At 37.1% G+C, this 24,709-nt stretch overlaps 1 protein-coding gene across 3 annotated transcripts in view; it reads left to right on the forward strand.

Annotated features, from left to right (window-relative positions):
- WNK3 (WNK lysine deficient protein kinase 3) overlaps window positions 1-15,825 on the forward strand; it is a 149,528-nt gene extending 133,703 nt beyond the window's left edge. For all 3 annotated transcript variants that reach the window (XM_088833809.1, XM_088833810.1, XM_055393946.2), the window contains exons 21-22: window positions 10,780-10,982; window positions 15,496-15,825. In XM_088833809.1, the coding sequence (XP_088689935.1) occupies window positions 10,780-10,982; window positions 15,496-15,825 (533 nt within the window). The remainder of the gene's footprint in view (window positions 1-10,779; window positions 10,983-15,495) is intronic.
- The last annotated feature ends 8,884 nt before the right edge of the window (window positions 15,826-24,709 follow it).

Raw genomic sequence — 24,709 nt, forward strand, 5'->3', positions numbered from 1 at the left:
TAAGAAGTACACACTTCCAGTTACAATTGAATCAGTCATGGGGATGAAATATATAGTATGAAAAATATAGTCAATAAAAATGCCGTATCTTTTTGTGGTGAAAAAGATGGGCAAAAGGTACAAATTTCCAGTTATAAGATAAATAAGTAGTAGGGATGTAATGTACAACATGATTAACACAATTAACACTGCTATATATTTTATGAAAGTTGTTAAGAGGGTAAATCTGTGTTCTTACCACAAGAAAAAAATTTTTTTCTTTTACTTTGTTAGCTATATGAGACAGTGGATGTTCACTAAAGTTATTGTGGTAGTCGTTTCATAATGTATTCTAGTTCAAATCATTATGCTGTATACCTTAAACTTATACAGTGCTATCTCAATAAAACTGGGGAAAATTAAATTTTCTTTTGTCATCTCCCTTCTGTTACTGAGTTCATCCAAGGAGGTTTCTTGGTGGGTGTTTTTTGTTGTTACTGTTTTTCTATATTTTTTGGTTCTAGTTCTTCTATTTTTTTGTTAAGATTTTCAGTTTTGTCATTGGGTTCAGTAGTTTTTGTGATTACCTATTTGAGCATTTTCATAATAGCTTCTTCAGAGTATCTGTCAGATAATTCCAACACCATAGCCTTGACTATATGGAACTTTGTTGGAAAAGTAATGTCTCTACTTTTTAATATGCTGTCTAGGCTATGGTTTTTCCAGTGGTCATGTATGGATGTGAGAGATGGACCATAAAGAAAGCTGAGCACCAAAGAATTGATGCTTTTGAACTGTGGTGTTGGAGAAGACTCTTGAGAGTCCCTTGGACTGCAAGGAGATCCAACCAGTCCATCCTAAAGGAGATCAGTCCTGGGTGTTCATTGGAAGGACTGATGTTGAAGCTGAAACTCTTTGGCCACCTGATGCGAAGATCTGACTCATTTGAAAAGACCCTGATGCTGGGAAAGATTGAGGACAGGCGGAGAAGGGGAAGACAGAGGATAAGATGGTTGGATGGCATCACTGACTCAATGGACATGGGTTTATGTAGACTCTGGGAGTTGGTGATGGACAGGGAGGCCTGTGGTGGTGCTGTGGTTCATGGGGTCGCAAAGTCAGACACGACCGAGCGACTGAACTGAACTGAACTAGGTTGGTCATAACTTTCCTTCCAAGGAGTAAGCGTCTTTTAATTTCATGGCTGCAATCAGCATCTGCAGTGATTTTGGAGCCCAAAAAAATAAAGTCTGACACTGTTTCCACTGTTTCCCCATCTATTTCCCATGAGTGATGGGACCAGATGCCACGATCTTAGTTTTCTGAATGTTGAGCTTCAAGCCAACTTTTTCACTCTCCTCCTTCATTGTCATCAAGAAGCTTTTTAGTTGTTCTTCACTTTCTGCCATAAGGGTGGTGGTTATTGATATTTCTCCTGGCAATCTTGATTCTAGCTTGTGCTTCCTCCAACCCAGGATTTCTCATGATGTGGTCTTATTATAAGTTATATAAGCAGGGTGACAATATACAGCCTTGACGTACTCCTTTTCATATTTGGAACCAGTCTGTTGTTCCATGTCCAGTTCTAACTGTTGCTTCCTGACCTGCATATAGGTTTCTCAAGAGGCAGGTCAGGTGGTCTGGTATTCCCATCTCTTTCAGAATTTTCCACAGTTTGTTGTGATCCACACAGTCAGAGGCTTTGGCATAGTCAATAAAGCAGAAATAGATGTTTTTCAAGAACTTTCTTGCATTTTCAGTGATCCAGTGGATGTTGCCAATTTGATCTCTGCTTCCTCTGCCTTTTCTAAAATCAGCTTGAACTGCTGGAATTTCACAGTTCGTGTATTGCTGAAGCCTGGCTTGGAGAATTTTGAGCATGACTTTACTAGCATGTGAGATGAGTGCAATTGTGCAGTAGTTTGAGCATTCTCTGGCATTGCCTTTCTTTGAGATTGGAATGAAAACTGACCTTTTCCAGTCCTGTGGCCACTGCTGAGTTTTCCAAATTTGCTGACATATTGAGTGCAGCACTTTCACAGCATCATCTTTCAAGACTTGAAATAGCTCAACTGGAATTTCATCACCTTCACTAGCTTTGTTCATAGTGATGCTTCCTAAGGCCCACTTGACTTCACATTCCAGAATGTCTCGCTCTAGGTGAATGATCACACCATTGTGATTATCTGGGTCATGAAGATCTTTTTTGTACAGTTCTTCTGTGTATTCTTGCCTCCTCTTCTTAATATCTTCTGCTTCTGTTAGGTCCATACCATTTCTGTCCTTTATTGAGCCCATCTTTGCATGAAATATTCCCTTGGTATCTCTAATTTTCTTGACGACATCTCTAGTCTTTTCCATTCTCTTGTTTTCCTCTATTTCTTTACACTGATTACTGAGGAAGGCTTTCTTATCTCTCCTTGCTATTCTTTGGAACTTTGCATTCCAATGGGTATATCTTTCCTTTTCTCCTTCGCTTTTCACTTCTCTTCTTTTCACAGCTATTTGTAAGACCTCCTCAGACAGCCATTTTTCCAGTTTGCATTTCTTTTCCATGGGGATGGTCTTGCTCCCTGTCTCCTGTACAATGTCACGAACCTCCGTCCATTATTCATCAGGCACTCTGTCTATCAAATCTAGTCCCTTAAATCTATTTCTCACTTCCACTGTATAAAGTATTTGATTTAGGTCATACCTGAATGGTCTAGTGGTTTTCCCCACTTTCTTCAATTTAAGTCTGAATTTGGCAATAAGCAGTTCATGATCTGAGCCACAGTCAGCTCCCTTTCTTCTTTTTGCTGACTGTATAGAGTTTCTCCATCTTTGGCTGCAAAGAATATAGTCAGTCAGATTTCAGTGTTAGCCATCATGTGATGTCCATGTGTAGAGTCTTCTCTTTTGTTGTTGGAAGAGGGTGTTTGCTATGACCAGTGCATTCTCTTGACAAAACTCTATTAGCCTTTGTCCTGCTTCATTCCGAGCTCCAAGGCCAAATTTGCCTGTTACTCCAGGTGTTTCTTGACTTCCTACTTTTGCATTCCAGTCCCCTATAATGAAAAGGACATCTTTTTTGGGTGTTAGTTCTAAAAGTTCTTGTAGGTCTTCATAGAACCATTCAGCTTCAGCTTCTTCCACATTACTGGTCTGGGCATAGACTTGGATTACCGTGATATTGAATGGTTTGCCTTGGAAACAAACAGATCATTCTTTCATTTTTGAGACTGCATCCAAGTATTGCATTTCATACCCTTTTGTTGACTATAATGGCTACTCCATTTCTTCTAAGGGATTCTTGCCCACAGTAGTAGATATAATGGTCATCTGAGTTAAATTCACCCGTTCCAGTCCCTTTTAGTTCGCTGATTCCTAGAATTTTGACGTGCACTCTTGCCATCTCCTGTTTGACCACTTCCAATTTGCCTTGATTCATGGACCTAACATTCCAGGTTCCTATGCATAATTGCTCTTTACAGCATTGGACCTTGCTTCTATCACCAGTCACATCCACAACTGGGTTTGTTTTTGTTTTGGCTCCATCCCTTCATTGTTTCTGGAGTTATTTCTCCACTGATCTCCAGTAGCATATTGGGCAGCTACAGAGCTGGGGAGTTCATCTTTCAGTGTCCTATGTTTTTGTCTTTTCATACTGTTCATGGGGTTCTCAAGGCAAAAATACTGAAGTGGTTTGCCATTCCCTTCTCCAGTGGACCACATTTTGTCAGAACTCTCCACCATGACCCGTCTGTCTTAGGTGGCCCTACACGGCATGGCTTAGTTTCATTGAGTTAGACAAGGCTGTGGTCCATGTGATCAGATTGGCTAGTTTTCTGTGATTTTGGTTTCAGTCTGTCTGTCCTCTGATGCCCTCTCTCAGCGCCTACTGTCTTACTGGTTTCTCTTACCTTGACGTGTGGTGTCTCTTTTTGGCTGCTGCAGCAAAGTGCACGTGTTGCTCCTTATCTTGGACGTGGGGTGTATCTTCAGGGCTGCTCCAGCAAAGTGCACCTGTTGCTCCTTACCTTGGACATAGGGTGTCTCCTCTCGGCCGCCGCTCCTGACCTTGGACGTGGGGTATCTCCTCTCGGCCGCTGCTCCTGAACTTGTATGTGGGGTATGTCGTCTGGGCCATTCCAGCGCCTCGCCACCACTGTGTTTGAATTGCTGTTCAAGAAGAGTTGATGCAGAGTTAACAGAAACAGCCCTGGGCAAAAACGCCACAGATTACATAGTTCTTAAAAGTTGAGTGGTGTTCATGAATAACACTTTTGATTTTGTTGCATGCCTTTGGCCAAATTCCAGATTGCTGAAATAATTGTTTTCGAGAGTTTTGTCCACTTTTATTACTGCTTTTGAGGGAGAGAATTTGATAATCTCACTCTGTCATGCTGGAAGACAGAAATTATTTTTCATCAGGTAGAAATGAGAGTATCTATTAAACTTCCATTAAAATAATTTATTTATTAAAATGTTTAGGTTAATTCCTAAGCATACCTAATATGAAAATATTATTTCCCTAAACGGAAGCTAAATTATTTTCATTTTCTCTTTCCTTTAAGAATTTATTAAAGACAAGTTTGCAAATATAGAGTGTTCCACACATAGCTTCTAATGGTTTTATTACTTCATGGACCATCATAGAACCAAGTAATTTCATATTTCTAGTTCTAATAGCTTTCCTTCAAAGTTTGCTGATGTTTCATATTTTCCCCATTTGCCCATGATTAATGAACACATTTGTTAGCCTTAGCACACATTTTATAAGCTGTCAGCAAGGAGTTAATAATAGGTGTTGCATGGTCAAATAGGAAATGTTGGAGTCAGTCATATAAAAATCATTTTTCCTCTGTAGAACCTCTTAGATCCTTTAATGTACTAATATGTATTGAGAATTTTCAAGAAAGGAAATAAATGTACACTTCCTCAAACAGTTTTACCAGAGAACCCACTTTTCACAGAATACATTTAACGAAGCACTGCCTTAACATATATACTAAGATCCATATCCATCTTTGTCTGCCCAGAGTTATACCTATTTTGAGAAACATGAAATGATGCATATTGCAATGTAATGGTATTTACAATGTAGGTGTGTGGTTAACTTATAATACTGAATGTGAGCACTGTGCTAAACTATGCTGAAAAGAGTTAGTATAGTAGGTACGCGACTGCTGTCTTTAGGAAGGCCTGTTTCCAAGGTGGGACTTTGGCTGTTGTGTAGGTATTTGGTTACCCTTTCTTCCCTGATAAGTATAGTTCACTTTGCCTAAATTGTTGGTACAAATTATGTGATTTATGCTGAATATAGACTCTAATTTTAGAGTCTGGTATTTTGGTTCATGCTGGGCAAAAGGTGCTTATTTGACCTGAGTCTCAACAAAAACCTGAGTCTCTGTTGGTCTTCCCTGGCCAGATACTTACCCATATGTTACTGTATTTTTTGTTGCTGAGAGAAAGAAGCATACTTAAGAATGCTCCCTCACCGTCGGAAGAGAGCATAGGGAAATCTGTGCATGAATTTCTCTAGATTCCTGTGTCTTTTTCCCTTGCTGATCTTGTCGTGCATCCTTTTGCTCTAGTAAACTCATCTGTGAGTACAACTATATGCTGAGTCCTGTAAGACTTTCTGTTGAATCACTGAATCTGTGAGTAGTCTTGGGAGCCCTGAAACATAATCACATTACTTAATCTCAATCCTCAAAACATCTCTCAACTAGTTAGAAGTAAGTCTGTCCTTACAGACAAGGAGACTAAAGTTAATGGGGTTAAGCAGATCTGACTCCAAAGCCTTGGTTCTTCACTGCTATATTTCATTGCCTCTCAATACCAGAAATTGTGTGTTCCCTGGATTGAAAGGAGGCAACAGGAGATCATCTAAAGGCAATAGTGGTCTGAGACTGTTGCATTCAGGAAATAGGATTTGAGTTGGTGTTGAAAGGTAAATGGATTGGAATAAAATTGATGAAGCGGAATGTGAAGAGTATTGTCCGTAGGTAGAACTGCATGATATAAAGAAATGCAAATCATAAACTGTTAAGTTTATGTTAAGTTTATGATTGAGTTAAATGGAGGGCTTTACATTAGAAGGTTTTCCCTCACACCTTAAAAAAATTGCTATAGTTTGATGTAAGATAATATATCTAATCTAGCACTTTATTATGTATTTAAGCTTAACAATATAATGTCTAAGGATAATAAGATAATGTATGTTTGCATGCTCTGCAAAGATAATCATGACTCCCAAGGACTTTGCCACCAAAACAAGTTGAAAACCCACTATTGTTAGTTCTAAGAAACTATTAAAGTTTGGGTTTGAGGGGTTTTCTTTGAGCAGAGGAATGATATGCTGAAAACAGCATTTAACTGGTACTAATCTGATGGCATTGTGAAGAGTGTGTTAGCTAGAGCCAGGGAGTCAGTCTGTTTAGATCATTGCCATCATAGCAGTTCATGCATGAGATAATTAAGAATTTAGAGAATTATGGAAGTGAAAATAGGTAAGAGATGTCATATAGGATGAATTGCAATGATGTGGAGATAAACTGAATATGTGTGTGTTTGTGGGGAGATTCAAAGGGTCTTAGTCTGAGTGGAGTAAATGTGGTATCTTTAACAGAAGTACACCATTTAGGCAAACTGTCATTCTAACACAATGATAGGTGTATTTAATTGAACAATTTATTGAAATTGAATTGGAGAAACACATTTGGGAGTTGGATGTGAGGTTGGATTGAAGAAAGATCAAGATTTGAGGTAAAGATATGGAAACATTTGCACTTTACTGCAAATTCCAGTAATGTGATTACTGGAACTACCTGAATGTAGGAATTAACTTGGGGGAAAAACAAAAAAGAATACCAAGGACTAAACTCTGACTTTACTCATTTCATCAATAAGAAATGAATATTAAAAGAGCACTTTTGAAGTTAACAAGTTATGTTACTATCATAAAACACATTTGAAGTGTATTTCTCTTAATGTGCATTTGTTGGTTAATTTCTGGTTTGTGAACTTTAATATGATATGAATAACTTTTAAATGAAATCAATCAATAAATGTTCCTTCCATGTGTAAAACATAGTTAGGCACTGAACAACATTCAGTAAGGTATACAAAAGTAGAAATACAGTGTTGTATATATGAAACATATAATGTTGTAGATCAATGTTTCCTCAATAAAAATAAATAAATACGTCCTCCCCTTGTTGGCAATTGTACCATTAGTGTAGCAGCCATCACTGGCCACCAGTTGAGTGCTCAAGATCATTTGTTCCACCAGATTTGTACACAAGAAAAATCCTGACACTGGGTTTTCCGTTAGTACAGAAATGTTCGTAAATGCATGACATCCAAACTTAGCTGTTTGTAACAGGGCTTTTTAATAGAAACTAAAGGGGAATGAGCACAGAAATCCTCCTCCAGATTAGCTGTGTGGATAGAAATGCTGGCACTTGATAATATGTATAGAAGATTATGTATAGACTATTATGATATGAATAGAATGATAATATGTATATGTTTCTGGCTATTGTTTCCTTTTTATTCCTATCCACTGACATTTTTCCAGGGTAAGAACACAATCTATAAAAGGCTTCAGCTCCAAAGTCTTCCCCAACATTGTTGTGCTAATTGTTTGCTCATTGTAGTTGGCAGAGAATCAGATGAATGTGCAGAGGGAAAACAGGAAAAAATGATACTTTTATTATAGGCTGACTTGTATGTTCTTCGGTTTTAAAACTTAGAAAAGTAGTAATTCCAACAAGGTTGGTACATCGTTTTAGTACACCATGGTTGCCCAAAATTAGTAAAAATAATTTTGTGAAACTGTTTTGTATATTCGAATATGTTCCACTTATTTCATTAAACTCTTTTTAAGCAATTTTCACTAATATGTTTACATTTAATTTTTTATTAACAAAAGTCCATACTTTATTTTTATTTCCTGAGTTTTTACATAAATTATTTTTCTGTTCTAGGATCCCATCCAGGATACCACCTGATATTTATTTGTCATGTCTCTAAGCTCCTCTTGGTCTGTCCTCAGACTCCATTGATTTTTGTTTGTTTGTTTTTAAATTTTATTGAAGTGTTCAGTTCAGTTCAGTTCAGTTCAGTCGCTCAGTCGTGTCCGACTCTCCGCGACCCCATGAATCACAGCACGCCAGGCCTCCCTGTCCATCACCAACTCCCGGAGTACACTCAAACTCATGTCCACAGAGTCGGTGATGCCATCCAGCCATCTCATTCTCCGTCGTCCCCTTCTCCTCCCGCCCCCAACCTTTCCCAGCATCAGAGTCTTTTCCAGTGAGTCAACTCGTCTCATGAGGTGGCCAAAGTATTGGAGTTTCAGCTCTAGCATCAGTCCCTCCAATGAACATCCAGGATTGATCTCCTTTAGAATGGACTGGTTGGATCTCCTTGCAGTATAAGGGACTCTCAAGAGTCTTCTCCAACACCACAGTTCAAAAGCATCGATTCTTCGGCGATCAGCTTTCTTCACAGTCCAACTCTCACATCCATACATGACCACGGGAAAAACCATTGCCTTGACTAGACGGACCTTAGTCGGCAAAGTAATGTCTCTGCTTTTTAATATACTATCAAGGTTGGTCATAACTTTCCTTCCAAGGAGCAAGCGTCTTTTAATTTCATGGCTGCAATCAGCATCTGCAGTGATTTTGGAGCCCAAAAAAACAAAGTCTGACACTGTTTCCACTGTTTTTCCATCTATTTCCCATGAAGTGATGGGACCAGATGCCATGATCTTTGTTTTCTGAATGTTGAGCTTCAAGCCAACCTTTTCACTCTCCTCTTTCACTTTCATCAAGAGGCTTTTGAGTTCCTCTTCACTTTCTGCCATAAGGGTAGTGTCATCTGCATATCTGAGGTTATTGATATTTCTCCCAGCAATCTTGATTCCAGCTTGTGCTTCTTCCAGCCCAGCGTTCCTCATGATGTACTCTGCATATAAGTTAAATAAGCAAGGTGACAATATACAACCTTGACGCACTCCTTTTCCTATTTGGAACCAGTCTGTTGTTCCATGACCGGTTCTAACTGTTGCTTCCTGACCTGCATACAGGTTTCTCAAGAGGCAGGTCAGGTGGTCTGGGATTCCCATCTCTTTCAGAATGTTCCACAGTTTATTGTGATCCACACAGTCAAAGGCCTTGGCATAGTCAATGAAGCAGAAATAGATGTTTTTCTGAAACTCTCTTGCTTTCTCCATGATCCAGCGGATGTTGGCAATTTGATCTCTGGTGCCTCTGCCTTTTCTAAAACCTGCTTGAACATCTGGGAGTTCACGGTTGAAGTGTAGTTGATTTGATTTACCATGTTGTGTTAATTTCTTCTCTACAGCAAAGTCTCAGCTATACATACATACGTACATATATAGAGAGAGAGTTTTTCATATTCTTTTCCATTAAGGTTTGTCACAGGATATTGAATATAGTTCCCTGTGTCCATTTAATTTTTAATATCGTTTAATCTAAGCCTTCAGTAGCTCAGGAGTCATAGAGAATGACAGACTATGTATAAGCAATCATTGAGATTATTATGTTCCTCCTTATTAAGGAATTTTCTTATCCTTTTCCCATGGGAAAAGGCATGGGGTTGGCATGGTATAATGGAAAGCACATTGACAAAACAGTCAGGATACTTGGTTCTAACCCCAGCATATAACCTCAGCTGTTTACCCTCTGGATTCTAGTCTTCCCATCCCCAAAACAGAATGATAACTTGCTGAACCTATATCATGGCCCTGTTATGAGTTTCAAAGAAGATAAAAGTACTTTGAAAGTGTTAATACTGATGTTCTTGCCTTAACTTTTACATTTTAAATAGTTTTTCACAATTAAAAAAAGTAACATGACAATTGTACAAGATTTTGTCACTTATGTATTTAATTAAATCCCTGGAAGTGTTATTGTGCTTAAATTTCACAACTGCATTTCCTAAAATTCATTTTAGACCCACTCTGCAAGTTTTGGCTCGTAAATCAGTCAGAGGAATTTTGTGAATCTTTTCTATGAGAATGATTTGGTTAGCTTGTATAAGAGTACTAAATTAAAGACTTACTTTGATGTTCAGATTAGGAGACTTTTCATTGATAGAGACATCTATATTGATTTCTTTCATCTATTTGTACATTTTGTGCTCTAGAACTCATGAGACTAACAAACCATCTGCCTCCTGGTTTCTGCTATTCTAGATATAAACAGAAATACTGATTTAAAAAAAAATGAGATTCTAGTTTTCTGAAAAATTTGAAAGTCAGTATGATATATTGAAAAGAGTGAGTTCTCATTTAGACTTTAAGAGTTCCAGGCCTGACTCTGCTGGTAACTAATTGCAAGCTCTCAGGCATGTCAGTTTATTTTTTTCTAAGCCACATTTCCCCATTATAAAACAAATGGTGTTTTGGATTAGAATTCTAAGATTCTTTCTACTTTTTAACATTCTGATTGTTTTTTAACTCTTCTAAGTATCTATCTGAGGAAACTGATGAAAAGATTATAGAGTTGATACAGATGTTTTTGAGATACTGTTTATTATATTTGATTTATACTTAAGGTGACCATATAATTTGCCATTCAAACAAGAGGAAACTTTTGAGAGTGAAGGGCATACTGTTAGTATTAACACCAGGATAATAGCTTTAAACCAGAACTGTCCCAGATAAACTAGAATACCTGGTTACCCTATCTATACCCAATAGGTAGTTCTGCATTATCAGCCACAAAAGAGTATTTGTTTATGTTTTAATTCCTTTTCATGGTTTCTCTGTTTTTCTTCTTATAGATCCACTGTGTGTGGAAAGTAGCGCAGCATCATTCCAGCAATCTTCAGTTAGTAAAAAAGGAATGTTCACAGATGACTTACACAAATTGGTGGATGACTGGACAAAGGAAACAGTAGGAAATTCACTTATTAAGCCAAGTTTAAACCAACTTAAACAGAGTCAACAGAAACTAGAAACAGACAACTGGAACAAAGCATATGAAGTAAGTAGTTTATACCTGACTCTATTTATGAGAACTAAAACCATAAAAATTGACTCACATAGGTCTATGGTTATAATTACCATGAGAGAGTGGTTATCCTTGTCTAGATTCATTATGTCTTCATGCAAATTATCTTTTAGGGCAGAGGCCTGCAAACTTTTTCTGGGAAGGAGCCAGTTAGTAAATATTTTCAAGCCGTGGGGTTGCAGCTACTCAATGCTGCAAAAACAGCCACAGACAGTATATAAACAAGTAGGCATGGCTTTGTTCCGTTAAAACTTGATTATTTGCAAAAAGAGTTGGCAGGCTGTAGATTGCTGACCCTTGTTTTAGGCTATTATACCTGGAAGAAAAAACATCAAGTATCAAAAAAGAAAGCATCTGGAGTAAGGGTTAATTCAGTTTTGTGGTACAAGAAGTTTGGATTTTAAGGAAAAGCTATCTTATGTTAGTGGTAGATCAGTATTCTCAGAGCCAATAAATTATTTTATGTATTCAATATGAAAAAGAGTTTTAAAGATCTTTAATTATTATTTTATGGATGAGATGTCTGGTTAATTGCATCTGGTCTTAGGTGTACATGGCAATCGAAGTGTAGAAAGATGTCCAAAATGCATTCTGGAGTAGAAAGAAGATAGGATCACAGAATAGTATATATAGTACTTAGGTAAAATTATATATATTTGATACATGTATATATGCATATGGGCTTCCCAGGTGACACTAGTGGTAAAGAACCCACCTGCCAATGCAGGAGACATAAGAGATGTAGGTTCGATCCCTGGGTTGGGAAGAGCCCCTGGAAGAGGGCATGACAACCCACTCCAGTGTTCTTGCCTGGAGAACCCCATGGACAGGCATGCCTGGTGGGCTACGGTCCATAGTGTCACAAAGAGTCAGACACAACTGAAGCGACTTAGCCTAGCCTATATATGCATATAAATAGGAAAAGCCCTTAAAATATCCTGGATGATGGAATTTGGATCTTATTTTACTTTGTTGTTTTCTGTGTGTGAATTTTTAAAGTATCATTTTTTTTCAAAATGAATAAGTCTATTAAAATGTGAATCAGGGCTTAGAATCTGAACCCATATAATTGAAAGAGATATTAAAGCGTGATAAAAAAAAATAGATAAAAAAAATAGTGACAGAAGAGAGAAAGATAAATAGACCTTTGGAGGCTGTGATAAAATAGTCCTGGCTTTTCTTCCCCTTCTCTGATTAGCCACCTCTGTGTCTCTTCTCAGTGTCAAAAGCAGACCCCCTAAGACTCACCTGTAGATCTCCTTAGTCTGTTACTCTCTTAAGTGGTGTCATCTTTGACCAATGGCTTCAGTCATCACCAATGTGCACTCACAATCCCAGAGCCTCTTTTCTGAGTTCAGATCAGTTGATTCAACTGCCTCCTAAACATGGCCACTTTGGTTCCCCCTTGAAAGGCAAATGGGGTCTCCTACAGTGCTCTTTACCTTGATAAATGGTAGGTCCTAATAGGTATTTGCTAAGCGAATGAATGAATGACTCAATCAATCAAACCTACTGCACAAACCAAAAAACCAAAAAAAATAAATAAATAAATAAAATGTGAATCAGGGCTTAGAATCTGAACCCATATAATTGAAAGAGATATGTCTGTGTCTGTTATGTTTGTATACACATACATGTGTGTATATATAGTCATTGCATGTAGTTTGATAAAGAGTCTGAAGATACATTTAGAGTTAACATTCAATAAAAATTTTCAAAAGCCTAGATTTTCCAAACTAGTAAACAGTATATCTGCTTGAGGGCTCTCTGTATTTATATTATTCCTGGCACGTATTTATACACAGATAGTATCACCATTGTAGAAATTCGAAGCCATTAGAGGCAGATTTCAAGGCATAAATGTGTTTGTGCTGCCAGTGAAAGATGCTCTGAGCATTATGTGAATGGAAGCCTTTGTTGCTGAGTTGAAGAGTGGTTTATTGCAGTTATAATGAGGGATGCTTGGAGGAAGAGTGCGTAGGAAATGGAGTACGAATAAAAGTGGTAAACGTTCTTAATACAGACTTGGTTCCAGGTCAGCTCAGTCATTTACTAGTTGTGTGACTTTAGACAAGTCATTTGTGCCTCAGTTTCCATGCCTTTAAAACAGAGATAATACTTTCTGCTCTGCAAGATTGTTGTGAAGATTAACATCTTAAGTGCCTAGCACATAGTAGTATCCTGTATGTCGTAACTATTTTTGTATTTTTAAGTTCAGTTGATTATATCTTTATGTGGAGAGCCTGTCTCACTATCTAATGATCTTGCATGTTACTGTTATGTAGCCTTAGAAAACTGTCACAGTTATGTGCCAGGTCCTTTACTATGTGCCAAGCCCTCTGCTAGGCACTGGGTTTGATTAGTCACAACAAGTGTATGTTCCCTATTCTCATGGGACTTATATCCTGGTGGGAAAGTTAGATATGAACAGACTTGTATAAAAAATATAAAATTGCAGCAGGTAATAAGGACTACAAAAGAGAGATATAAGATATCACACAGTAAGGGAAATTTGACCTAGTAAAGGGAAGTCAATGAAAGCTTTCCTGAGAAAGTGATGATTAAGCAGAGATCTGAAGGATAAGTGTTAACTAAGTGAAAAGGGGAGGGAACATGATTCTAAGCAGGAAGAACAGCATATGCAAAGCCCTGTATGGGGAAACAGAGACTGAAAGGACTGAAAGCAGACCCATTTGGCTGAAGTGAAGAGAGCAGAGAGGAGTTGGTGCAGAGTGAATCTAAGGAGGTCTATAGGGTCTTAAAAGTGGTGATGATAAGGATCTTTGTCTTTATTTTAAGAAAGATAGATAGCTATTGAAGCACTAGGGTTGACATGATCAGATTTGCTTTTTGAAAAGATCACTCTGACTTGAAGCAAGAAGAAAGATTATTGAAGAAGATAAGCTTGGTAGACCAATCAAGAATTAGTCACAGTAGGCCTGATAAAGAGAAGTTGAACTTTTTAACTATTTTATTTTTTTTACAAAAAGAGAGAGAAGCTGAGATGAAGAGAAATGAACAGATTCCAAAAAATGTTTAAGAGATAAAATGGACCAGATGGAGGTGTCAAGGCTAGGTTTCTGGCTGGTATAACTGGCTATCATTCCAGTGTACCAATCATCAAGAAGGGGAACATGAGCAGGCAGTGTGTTTTGGTAGTAGAAAAATCATACATTTGATTTTGGTTATTTGAACCTGAGATGCCTTTTAAATATCCAAGAGAAAATTAAGTATAACAAGTCATCTCCAATTCAGTCTGTTAAAAATAAAAATCACATTAGTATTTTTGTAAAATAATAATGTGTGTTATAGAAGTTAATCAATGCAGAAAAGTACAAAATTTTAAAATACCACCTTCAAATCCCACCACCCAGAAATGATTGTCACTAACTTTAGATAAACATCATTTCAGGTATCTTTGTATGTCTATATATGGATACATAGAAATAGCTTTACAAACATGTGATCGTACTATATGTGCTATTTTTAAACCAGAAGTATTTAATTTTACTTTAACAACAAAAATACTGATATAAAAATGGGATTGCTGGACTTTAAATAAAAGTTCTTTTTTCCCCTCAAGAGATCTTGTCATTCATTCTTGAGTCAAGCAAGAAAACCTTTATCTTAAACTTGAAACTTTAGTTGAAAGGGTTTTAACTTGAGCATCAATTTAAAAGAACTAAGAATTTGGGACTGATACCAAGCTCTCCCTTAAGGAAGAATTATTTACTTTCATTTAGACATATTATTCCCATGTGATTTCAGTAATCTCTATGTGTGTGCTCAGTTGATTTTAGTAATCTCTATACATAACACATAATCACAATATGATATAATAAGAATCAAGCAGGAATATATTTTCTCAGAACTGTCAAAAACATAATTGTCTTGAGTTTAAATTTCCCAAAATATAATAGAAATATCAGACTTCAAGTAGTGAGTAGTAGAAGGAGGTAGGGAGGTGACATTTATTGAGCACCTACTATATGCCAGGCTGTTTTCCCTATGCCACACTAAATTATGATCCTCTGTCTTCAGAGAATTATGTAGTAAGATGACCTATTGTCTGTGGCCCTGAATGAAAGAATGCCTGGGACTAGCAGAAGGAAGTAAAAATAGAAGAGTAGTGCTAGCATGAGGAAAGGAGACACTGAACTGTGAACAGAAATTTACCAGGGGCCTTGGAGTTATCTGGAACTGTGTTCAAATCCTTACCTTACTATTAATTTGCTAAGTGGTGATGGGCATTATTAATTTTGAGCTTGTGTTTCCTCATCAAAAAATGCTTTGTCTTGCAGGACAGTTATGAAGATGAAATAAGGTATATAACTATGAGCACACAGAAAGTTACTCCCAAAATGGTAGATACTCAGAATAATAATGAGAGAGTAGTAGTAAGATAAAAAAGAATAGGAATATAGAGTAAAAGCATCTATCAAATAAACTGATCTTTTGTTTTTGTTTTTATTTTTGTTTTTGTTAGAATACTCCATCTACTATGGGCTACACACCAACATGGATTTCTTCTCTGTCCCAAATCCGTGGAGCTGTCCCAACCTCCTTGCCACAAGGACTGTCACTCCCTTCATTTCCTGGGCCATTATCATCATATGGAATACCCCATGTTTGTCAATATAATGCTGTGGTGGGGCCAGGGTATCCAGTACAGTGGGTAGGAATTTCAGGAACACCACAACAGTCTCTAGTAATTCCTAACCAACCTGGGGGACCGTTCCAACCAGGGATGAATTTGCAGGCATTTCCAGCTTCATCATTGCAGAATCCATCTACGATCCCTCCTGGTCCCAAGTAAATCAGAGTAGATAATGAAAAGGGAGACTTTTCCAGAATTATTTTCAGGATACCTAAGGTATTAAGCTTTCTTCTTCTTGGGTTCTGCCATATTTTCCCTCATTTTGAGTTTACTTTCCACTCTTATTTTTTGTTCCAATGTAGTATTTGATATAGCTCATCACCTGTAGAACTGTGCAGTTTGTACATAGAACACTGCACATAGAAATGTTTTTTCACTTCAAATCCTATCCTCTTTGATACTTGATTTTTTTAAAAATACCTTTCAGAATGCTTTAATATGCTCAGCTTGAGCATTATCATTTCCAGGACACTTCCATGCATTGCTGAGAAGCCCCCCCCTTTTTTAATTGCAGTTCTCTGCAGCTAGATGATACTTTTCTTTAAAAGGTATAAGAACTATTTAAATTTATATTCCCCAAACATAGACAAAGTGAGACTCTCCAGCAGGGTCTGAGATTCTTCATGTTGTTTATCTTAGGTTTACCTATCACAGATGGCAGGGTAACTTGCTGCAGGAAATGTTTTGGTGTACAAAATTAGAATAACTTTGTCAACCAATATAGAACATGAGCCCTTTTTAATGTGATTTTCTTCCCGTCGTCACAGCAGTAGGAGTGAAGCCTTGTTTTAGGTGAGGCGGAGAGGAAGGAAAAAACAGAACTGTAACAGTTCCTTGATTCTGCAGATAATGTAGCTGCTTTAGGATTTCCATAGTAATTCAAAGCAGCTATCTCTTTGTTTCTCATGTGCACACTACATTGTATTTGAGCATGAGAGGCATTGGTTTGGCTTGCATTCTTTTGCAAGGGATATACTGCAGCTGATATGAATCTCGTTTGGGGGGAATCTTTGTATTCCTAACAAAGATGATTCAAGTTACACCTCTATTAATCCATTCTTCTGAAGAGAAATTTACTTGATACAGTAGGTTTTGAGACTTACACATGAAACACTGGCTTTACAGGGTTCTAAGAGATGAGGGGTATACACTGTCCTGCAGTAGATAGTAGACCCTCAAAGGATACTATTTAAGTTGCCCTTAGCTTTTTTTTTGGGGGGGATTACCTTTTTTTTTTTTTAGTTATTACAGTTTTCTTGTTAGTATCTGTAGCATCTTAGATGATTTTAGATTTTAGATGATTTTGGCAGCCTCTTTAGAATCTGAGAGAGATCACTGTCAAGTTGCACTTTACTGGGTTTTATCCAGTTTTAGGAGGAGGGGAGGCAATGTCAGAATATATGCTTTTGGTTTTCAAGAAAGTTAACTAATATTCTTAAAAGTCTGGTCACAGAGTTACCTAATGCTTGATCAATCTGTGAAACTCAAATATTGAATTCTAAAATGGTATTTATCAACTACCACATATAAATATGTTTAAAATACTTTTCACTCTGAAGATTTCAAAGTAATTTCTAGGACACATTTACCTTATAATGAGTTCTGTTGGTCAGCATTCCAGATGATCACCCAACATTTCTGTTGACAGATTTTCCTCCATATTCCTCTAAAAATTTTACCCCATGATCTTGCCAGGTAATGAGAGGAAAACTTAATGGGTGTACTTTTTTTTTTTGCACACTCTACTTTGTGACATTCAGCACCCTTTTTCAAAAAACAAAAAAGTGTCTTCTGTTGCTTACCTGAGGATCACACTCAGCATCATAAAGATTCTGTCACTATCATTTGGGGGCATCCAGGACAGCATTTTGAGAACTGCTGTTGATAAGAGTCACAGCTTCTTTTTATAAAACATACTCTGGTTTGGATGAGTCTTTCTAAATCTTATGTACAGATTCTTCAAATTTCTTCTACAGTATTATTTGCAAGTTGAAATGGTTTTAGGACATTAGTGTAATGCAGATTCTCGCATTGCAGTTTTCCATGTGTACAAAAAACAATGTGCCTAAAATCTGTAATTCTTTCAAACTGCTTGTGTTTCATTAGTAGAGTCAGCTTTGTGTGATTACATTGAGACTTACAATTTATAAGCTGAAAATACTGCAGGTTTTATGATCCTTTTTGGAGTTACAATCCTTTTAAATAGTGTACCCCAGGATGAAAAAAGCTCCATGGAGATGACATTTATTAATGGCTGCTCTATATCATATGTCCCACATTTTGCCACCACCTCTGTTTTATATACAATTCATCATTCTTTTGCCTGCAGACTTTTGCAGTGCCTTGTAATATTTAGAATCTTTTCAGATTTTTTGCTGGAAAGAAAAGTAGTCTTCTAAAGTTTGAAGATGGTGAGTAGTGTACTGCTGTCTCCATGCTGACTGCAGTAGTTGGGTTAACATATATGTTATGTATACATTATGTATATATAACGTGTGTAAGTTTAAAAATACAGAAAAAAAGTGAGTTTGTGCAGAAATGAAGAAAACAGTGTTATTCACATCACTGTGGGTTTTTTAAGTTATTTTTTTCTCGTTACTTAAATGTTTGACTCAGATTATAGTCACTTTGACTGTAAATATTAGCTAGTTTTCTATCTAGGGGTTTTGCATTATTTCATAATTTTGCTAAATCATGATAGTGCTGTTTTCATCCTTGCTGAGGTACTTTTCCATCCCAGAAATAATTTAACTCTTGAGGTAAAGCTCAGAAATTCCCTTCTTACTTAACAAAGAGCCTACTATATATAAAGAAGGGCCTTCTTCCCATTTCCAACACACACCAAAACCTGTCCTTTCCATTTTCCTTCTTGTAGAAGAAAAAAGGTTACACTAAACAATCCTGCTTGTAAAGCTTTTTTGAGGGTATTCAGTATGTCCAACCATCATGTTTACTTCTCAAAGTGCAAGTCTGATGAATAGTACTGTATCTCCATATGTGGCAATGTGAGCATTTCATCATGAAGTACCTGCTGCTATGTTTGTGAAGTTGGGTGTAACATCTTAAGAATATGAAACCAGTATTGGTGTAAATCTAATGAAAATAACCCTATGTATTTGTACCAGTCTTGAATCTCTATTTAAGGCAACTTGCTGTAGTTAACAAATATCCACTTCGTTTTTCATCTTTTCTTGCCAGTTTTATATCCAGCATGAATTCCGATGGTTTGACAGCAAAATTATCTGTGAAAGTTTAAAAGGCACTTTTCTGCTGTGATTTTTGGATTGAGTGTGGAGTGTTATGTATATCATTTTAGAACCCCATATTTAATCCCACTCCAATTACAATTCTTTATCTACCTCTTTCAAAGCTGTTTTGGGGTACACATGAAAACACTGCCTGTGAAACTTGTTTTTTGCCTTGATTCTCAGTATTCTTTCAGGTTATAAATCTGGCCTGCCTTCTTGTCCCAGTGCTGTGAGTTTGAAATGCGAGGGACCATCACTCTGCCACCAATCTATGTTTTAAGTGATGAGAGCCACGTGCTTCTGAAATAAGCTTTGGGGATGTAGGGATGGAGAACAGAGAAATAAATCCAGCTGGTGGCAATTTATGACTTAGTGGTAGAAGTTAGTTGTAAACAAACAAATGGTAAGAAAATACCTAAATTAGACAGTCCAGTGCCTGTAACTTTGCATCCTTTATTAGAGATGCATTTCTTGTCTGTGTGCCTAAAGGGCTATGGGTTGAAATTGCTTTAACTATCAAAATGAAATATTTGATAAATCTTATAGCAGTGGCCTGTCATTCAGCTTACTAGCGTACAACTAAGTATTTGTAGTGATATTCTATTACCTTAAAATGGCTGTATGCTTTAGTTGAATTGTAGTTAGTTGTAACTGTTCATCCAATCTCTAACATTTATCAGAGGCATTGACTTTCCTCTTTGCTGTCTTCTCTGAGTGATGAAAATGATGCATTCCTTTTTTCCCCCAGAAAACTGAGTAAACGTTTGTAAACCACATATTGTTTCCCTTGTTTACTGTGTGTAACACTAAAGTGTATTTAATGTTAGTACTAATATTGTATTTCCGGCTTCATCTACAAGTACATTCCTGAAGTATCCTTGCCATCAGTTTGGGATTCAGTTATTTAATCTTCTGTTTGGTATAGAAGAATATTGAGATATTTGAGGTGTTGTGCAAGCCATTATTTCTAGAATAGATTGTTCATTTTTCATCCTGGATGAAAGTTTGATGACAGTAGTTTCCTGGGGACTTGTTTTTTTCCCCTTTTATTTACAAGATGACCCAATCAGGGAAGGGAGCATAGAAAAGGTCATTGATTTGGTTAAGTGTAATTTCTGAGATTGAAATAAAAAACCCACAAGTAATTCAGACTATAAAATGGTGACACTCAAACTTGGTAAAATCCTTTGACGTGAAATTAGTATGAAATTTTTCTGAAATGCTTTCAGGTCACCCTGGAAATAGTCTTTGTATGTGAAGGATGAACACAAACACTGGTCAGAAACCTTAACAGCCAACATAGACATGGGCCTGGGATAGTAACTAGGTTACACTGAAGGTATTTTCAACTGAGATAGCTGGAAGATTATATAAACCAACAGCTCCCATTCTGGAAGATTTTCTTTTAATTAAAAGAACCTCAAGCAAAAAGGCTAAAAGTCAAGCAAGAAGGGGAAGAGAGAAACTGGGCTCTTGAGAAAGAAATCAGTGCCATTGAAAAATAAAATTCCTAAATCCATGCTTGTCATTCTTCCTGTTTTTGTTTTTTTTAAGTTGCATTTCTTCTCCACTGTAAGATTTCAGATTGAAGTTTGTGGTCCAAAACATACCCTCAGCAGAAATAGTGATTGATTGGAAAGTGCAGTTGTTTAAGATCTGTCATGCTCAATCACTTAAAGCTGTAATTTGTTTGATATGAATATTAAGCATGTAGACCTAGTGCAGCATGGGAGCCACTCAGGAAGTTTATGCAATTAATAAACTTTCATGCATAATTTACTATAAAGTATGCAGAATTTTAGCCACTTCTCTACACTTAACCTTTAGTTGTATATGTCAACTCTCTTTTCTTAATTGGGGAATGTAGCATTATACGGAATGTTGTTAAACCTAATTTTAATCCTTCTTGACATTAACTTTTGTTATTTTTTTTATAAACCTAAGTGATCTGCCTTTAAGCAGTTGTCTGATTTTGGTTCTTTGAAACTGTGATTTTTATTTCATTTGTACCCAACCATTGTTAAGTATTTTGTTTCCTGGAAATTTTGCTTTGAAACAGAAAATAAAGGCTGTGTTAAAATGAGTATATTATCTTATTAAAATGCTGTCATAGTCACTGCAATCACGTGGCTTAAGCTGGTTCTTCATTTACCAAATCTAACTTAACAGATTTTAAAATGTTAATCCTGTAGTTATGTTGGCTAGACAAGCTAACAAACCTGTACCTCGATTTATAGCTCCAACAAATTTTGGAGTTGGACTTCTTCCCCTGATTTGTCAATAAGCTATAACTGTAACAGTCACTATGATTTACTGAGTGTTAATTAGGCTTGTAATATTTTTAATTCACAAAACAATCCTATAAGCGAGATCTGTTACTATCTCAACAGAGAAAATTTGAGGGTCAGAGAGATTAAATAATTTACCAAGGCACGATAGCTAGTAAATGATGAAACCTGGATCCAAACCCAGGTCTGACTCCGAAGTTCATGGGAAAAACCCCAGGCCATGCAGGAGACTCTGGTTCGATCCCTGGGTTGGGAGGATTCCCTGGAGAAGGGAATGGGTACCCACTCCAGTATTCTTGCCTGGAGAATTCCATGGACACAGGAGCCTTGTGGGCTACAGTCCAGGGGGTTGCAAAGAGTCAGACACGGATGAGTGACTGACTTTCATACTGACTCTCAGATATACTGTAATAATAACAATCAAAATATATTTAGACTAATTTTTCAACTAACCATTATGATTAGTATATATTCTTTTCATATATCTTTCTTGTTTTTAGTTTATTTATTTTAATTTTGGCTGTGCTAGATCTTCATTGCTGTGCTCAGGCTTTCTCTAGCTGTGTGTGGGGGCTACTCTCTAGCTGTGGTACACAGGCTTAGTTGCTCTGTGACATGTGGAATCTTCCTGGACCAGGGATCAAACCTGTGTCCCCTGTATTGGCAGGAGGATTCTTATCCACTGCACCACCAGGAAAGTCCTTCATATATCTTACATGAGGTTATATCCAGTGCTTGTTTTATAATTTCAGAATTAGATGTATATGTTTATGATACAAGCAATGATTCAAAATGTGCTCTTTGCACAAACTTATGATAGGGTATTTCCATTCGTATTGATAGTGTTTATGGTCCACCTTCAGGGAAAAAAAGTGCATTTGGAAATCTCCCTTGCACATCTTTCGTTTACCACACTACAGTGACTTGGGAAACTGTCAAATGAGGTCAGATCCCTTGTTCATTTGATAATTTAGGTAGAAGACTCATGAATATATTTATGCAAATAGCCCTGGAGGCAGAATAAGGGGTCTATCAGAAATATTCAAGATTAGATGAGGATTCTTAAAATGTTTTTAAAAATCTATTACCTTGATTTAATGATTCAGTGACTCCAACGTATTCTCTCTTAGGTGATCCTTAAAGGGAAGATCTGGAGAAAGGAAATGGCAACCCATTCCAGTATTCTTGCCTGGGAAATCCCATGGACAGAGGGGCATGGCAGGCCATAGTCCCTAAGGTCACAAAAGAGTCAGACACAACTTAGCAACTAAACAACAACAAAGGGAGGATACACAGTGGAACAAGCACAGGTTTTTTGATCTACAGACCTCTCAAACCTCTGTTTTCTCATTTGTAAAATGAGGTGGTTTTGACTATTAAATGAGATATGTCCCAAATTTGCTAAGTGTGCTAATTGTTAGACATCTCTAGTGACCTTCACAACAAACTTGCACTTGGGAAATCAGGCTGGTTTAGAAATGGGCCCTGGTTCGGATTATAGTTACTACAGATACCTTTTTGAGTCCAGCAGACCTGGATTTGTATTCTAGCTTTGTGAACTTAGGAAAATTACTTATTAGCTTCAATTTCCTTATCTGTAAAAATACCTCAGTGGTGGTATTTTGAGACTAAGTAAAAAAAAAAAAAAACATAAAGGGCTTAGCACTGTGCCTGGCACATAGTAGGTTTGCTCAAATAACAGTAACAACTCCTGAAGGGACCTCACATATCACTCAAGAGAAGAGGAAACAGTCATAGAGATGTAACAAAGCTGAACCCAATCTGCAAGTCCACAGGAAGTCTGCTGGGGAAAGATGAGAGTATTGGCTGCAGTGATAGATGATGTAAAGTGAGGTTCAGAGATGAAAATATTTAAATTGGAGGATAAAACATCATAAAACCCATTTAAAATGTGCCATCATTAATGAGCATTATATAAAAGAATGAGATGACATAATTAAGTCTGTGACTAAAGAATTTAGGAGGAGCTCAAGTAGTAGGAGTTGAGGAAATTCAGAAGGTGGGTCTTAAGACAGGAGCTCAAGACAAAAATGAAGTACAGCATAGATGATAGTCTGAATAGGAAGAGGACTTTGGGATAAATAGATGAAGAATTGGAAGACTAGCTCACATGCATGTTACAGATGAGGAAATAGACTCAGGAATTTAACCAGTATTTGTAAGATTTCTCCATTCTAGCTCAGAGGTTCTTATCCCTGTTTGCAATATTAAAATCACCCAGGGAGGTATTTTTAAAAATTAGTGCCTTGGTTGCACAACAAAGTGAATATACTTAACACTACTGAACTGTATGGCAAAAACCACTACAATGTGAAGTAATTAGCCTCCAATTAAGAAAAATAAATTAATTTTTTTTAAATGGCTAAGATGGTAAATTTTATGTTATATGTATTTTACCACAATGTAAAAGAAAAATAGTGTCTGGGCCCCATCCCTCTAATTAATATTGTTTTATAAAGCTCCCCAGATAATATATTAGTATCATATTAACCTAGCTAGGGTTGAGAACCACAGTCATTGTTTTCTTTACTAATCGAATGACCTCCCTGCTATTATTGCTGGTTTAAGAAACAGAAGCAATATAGCAGCCTCATTAGACCTTCTAATAAATTATTTCCTATTACCATTATAAGCTTCAGTTCAGTCGCTCAGTCGTGTCCAACTCTCTGCGACCCCATGAATCACAGCACGCCAGGCCTCCCTGTCCATCACCAAAGCTTACAGCCTCTCAAACAGCCCCCACAGATTTGGGCAATAAAGAAAGCTAAGTGGGGCCCTTATAGAAACTAAACTGCTAGTTTACTACTTAGGTGGAAGATATAAGATTTAATCCAATGTGAATTCTCCATGCAACCTCTTTATGCTTCTCTCTACCTTTCACTTTAATGATTAACATTTGTTAGGTGCTTACTGTGCCAAACACTTTAATATATCATTTAATCTTCACAAGCTTCTGAGGTAAATATCATTAACATCTCCCTTCTAAGCTCCTTGACTGTCTTGAGAACTCTTTACTCCCAGCCTAGTGTTATTCCTGGCACATAGTGGGCTTCCCTTGTGGCCCAGATGGTAAAAAATCTGCCTACAGTGCGGGACATGCGGGTTCAATCCCTGGGTCGGGAAGATTCCCTGGAGAAGGAAATGGCAACTGACTTCGGTTTTCTTGCCTGGAGAATTCCATGGACAGAAGAGCCTGGTGGGCTAAAGTCCAGGGGTCACAAACAGTCAGATACGACTGAGCGACTTAACACTAACTTAACTAAAGTGTTATTCCTGGCAAATAGTAGGTACCAAATAAATCTGTTGAAAACTTAATGAGTCTATGTTTCACAGATACATTAAGGGCTCAAGAGGTTAAATAACTTGTTATATAGCAAATAAGACGTTGAACAGGTTTTGAAGCCCAGATCTCAGCTCCAAAGCACACACTTTAAGCACTATTCTGTGACATGCACTGTCCCTTTCTACTTTCAGGGCTTTGGCCTC

This window comes from Moschus berezovskii, chromosome X (genome assembly GCF_049115385.1).
Source record: "Moschus berezovskii isolate FMDL1 chromosome X, NW_MosBer_1.0, whole genome shotgun sequence".
Classification (NCBI taxonomy): Eukaryota; Metazoa; Chordata; class Mammalia; order Artiodactyla; family Moschidae; genus Moschus; species Moschus berezovskii.